Genomic DNA, 1,772 nt, shown 5'->3' with positions numbered 1-1,772 from the left:
CAAGAAAACGACCAATCTCCGATCCAGTACCCCCCCCCCGAGGGTTACAGTTATGGAAAAACGCGAGTCTTTTAAAGATACACCAGTGTCAATAAAATCCCGAACGTCAAATAATAAAACTAAGTACATCAAATAGGCTTTTGTGTTAACAATACAGTGATAATAGATGGTAAATTAGTTATACTGTTAGCATTAAAAATGCTGTTAACAAACACACTAAAACAATACAATTACTGTTTATATAATGCCATAATAGACGTTGCATATTTCTTAGCTTTTAAAATATTCTTAAACTAAATTTGTTTAAAATCTTTCTTAATCGAATTTTAATTAAATCGACTTTTCACCAACTGTTATCACGTTTTATGAAAAGCTAATATGAATATTTTATTCTTTTCTCAACAATCAATGTAGCGGCTAGCTTTTTATTTCAATACAAATGTAAAACTCATTAATTCACTGTCTCTACGGAATAAAAAAAAACAAAATCTATTTATAACTCTTTGTTTCTCATCACAAAAATTTTTTCACTTACATGGTTATACTACTTCTCGCAGTCTTTTTTGGCGATTAGCTTTCGTCAAATTATTTTTAAATTTAACATTGATTACGAGGGGTTGACCTCATTTTTGGCTTTGTTATGTTTAGATAAATCGTTAACTATGGATCTCTTCTTATGTTCCTAATTTTTTTAAAAGCCCCTAAAGGTGCTTTTTTCATTGAGTGTTTTTAAAAAGTGCTTAATTTTCTTTTCGAAAAATGCTTTTCAAATGTGAGATTTTTTTTCTTTACCATGTCGATTTTCGCCAAGTGTTATGCAAAAGTGTGCTTTTCGCATTGTTCTATTCACCATTTCCACAATTCATCTAACCATAATCCATTTCGGTGTACCGTCGGTTCATAGCGTATGAAAGTACTAATCATTTTGAATGTTTGATGAAATACTTGCGAGTCCTTATGTGCATCTACCGAGCTGGGTTCGGTGAGATTCTTAAACTCTCACGTGCAATTCTGCTGCATTTAGCAAGATATATTCTCGATTTTTCTGACTTCATTTTCCTCCTAAAGAAATAGAATAGAAATAAGTTCAAATGTTCTTTCCTACCTGGATCTTATCTATTTACCAGACTTCGCTTCTACAAATCTTCTTCGCTTGTGTTTAAAAGAAAACGAATTCTAACAATATAACAAATTTAATGACAGGACGGACATTACACAAAACGATCTTCTTTAACGAAGCTATGGAAATCAAACTAAAACAAAATAAAAACATTAATATTCATTATATGTGTTCAGTCTGAGCGCCATCTGTTGGCCTTAAAGTTAATCTGTTTCATCCTCCGGCCCCAAAGGACCATTGGACAAACAGTTTTCGGTCCTTTTGAGTCTTAGCCAAGTTCACAAGGATATAGTAGTTGAACTGGTCTTTTTAAATTAGTTCCGTTAGAAAGTCTAATTGTGCACGATCGAGTCTTTCCATCACGTCCAGGATGGACACAGGTGACAATCCCCATTTTCCACATGAGTCGAGGAAGTTTCTCGTCGTACACTAGGACGGTTGAGTCTTTGGTTGGTAGAACATTTTCTTTCTGTCTCTTTAACTGGTGGGCTGTTCTTAGTTCTAGAAGATACGAAGATTTCCATTTTTTCCATATTCTTTCTAAGAGGGAATTTTTTTGCTTCCATCCTTGTTCTAGATTGGATTTGCTAGAAGTTGATTGAGTCGAAGCTGTGGGAGGTGGGAGAGCAACAAGCCTTCTGCCTATGAGGAA

At 34.1% G+C, this 1,772-nt stretch overlaps 1 protein-coding gene across 1 annotated transcript in view; it reads right to left on the bottom strand.

Moving 5' to 3' along the window:
• Positions 1–1,388: 1,388 nt before the first annotated feature.
• Positions 1,389–1,772, bottom strand: part of LOC122272590 (uncharacterized) — a 3,120-nt gene continuing 2,736 nt past the window's right edge. Inside the window, exon 2 of the mRNA XM_043056442.2 lies at positions 1,389–1,762. Within this exon, the coding sequence (XP_042912376.2) occupies positions 1,389–1,762 (374 nt within the window). The remainder of the gene's footprint in view (positions 1,763–1,772) is intronic.

Source organism: Parasteatoda tepidariorum, chromosome 3, assembly GCF_043381705.1.
Source record: "Parasteatoda tepidariorum isolate YZ-2023 chromosome 3, CAS_Ptep_4.0, whole genome shotgun sequence".
Taxonomy (NCBI): domain Eukaryota; kingdom Metazoa; phylum Arthropoda; class Arachnida; order Araneae; family Theridiidae; genus Parasteatoda; species Parasteatoda tepidariorum.
This window is presented reverse-complemented; position numbering and strand designations above follow the sequence as displayed.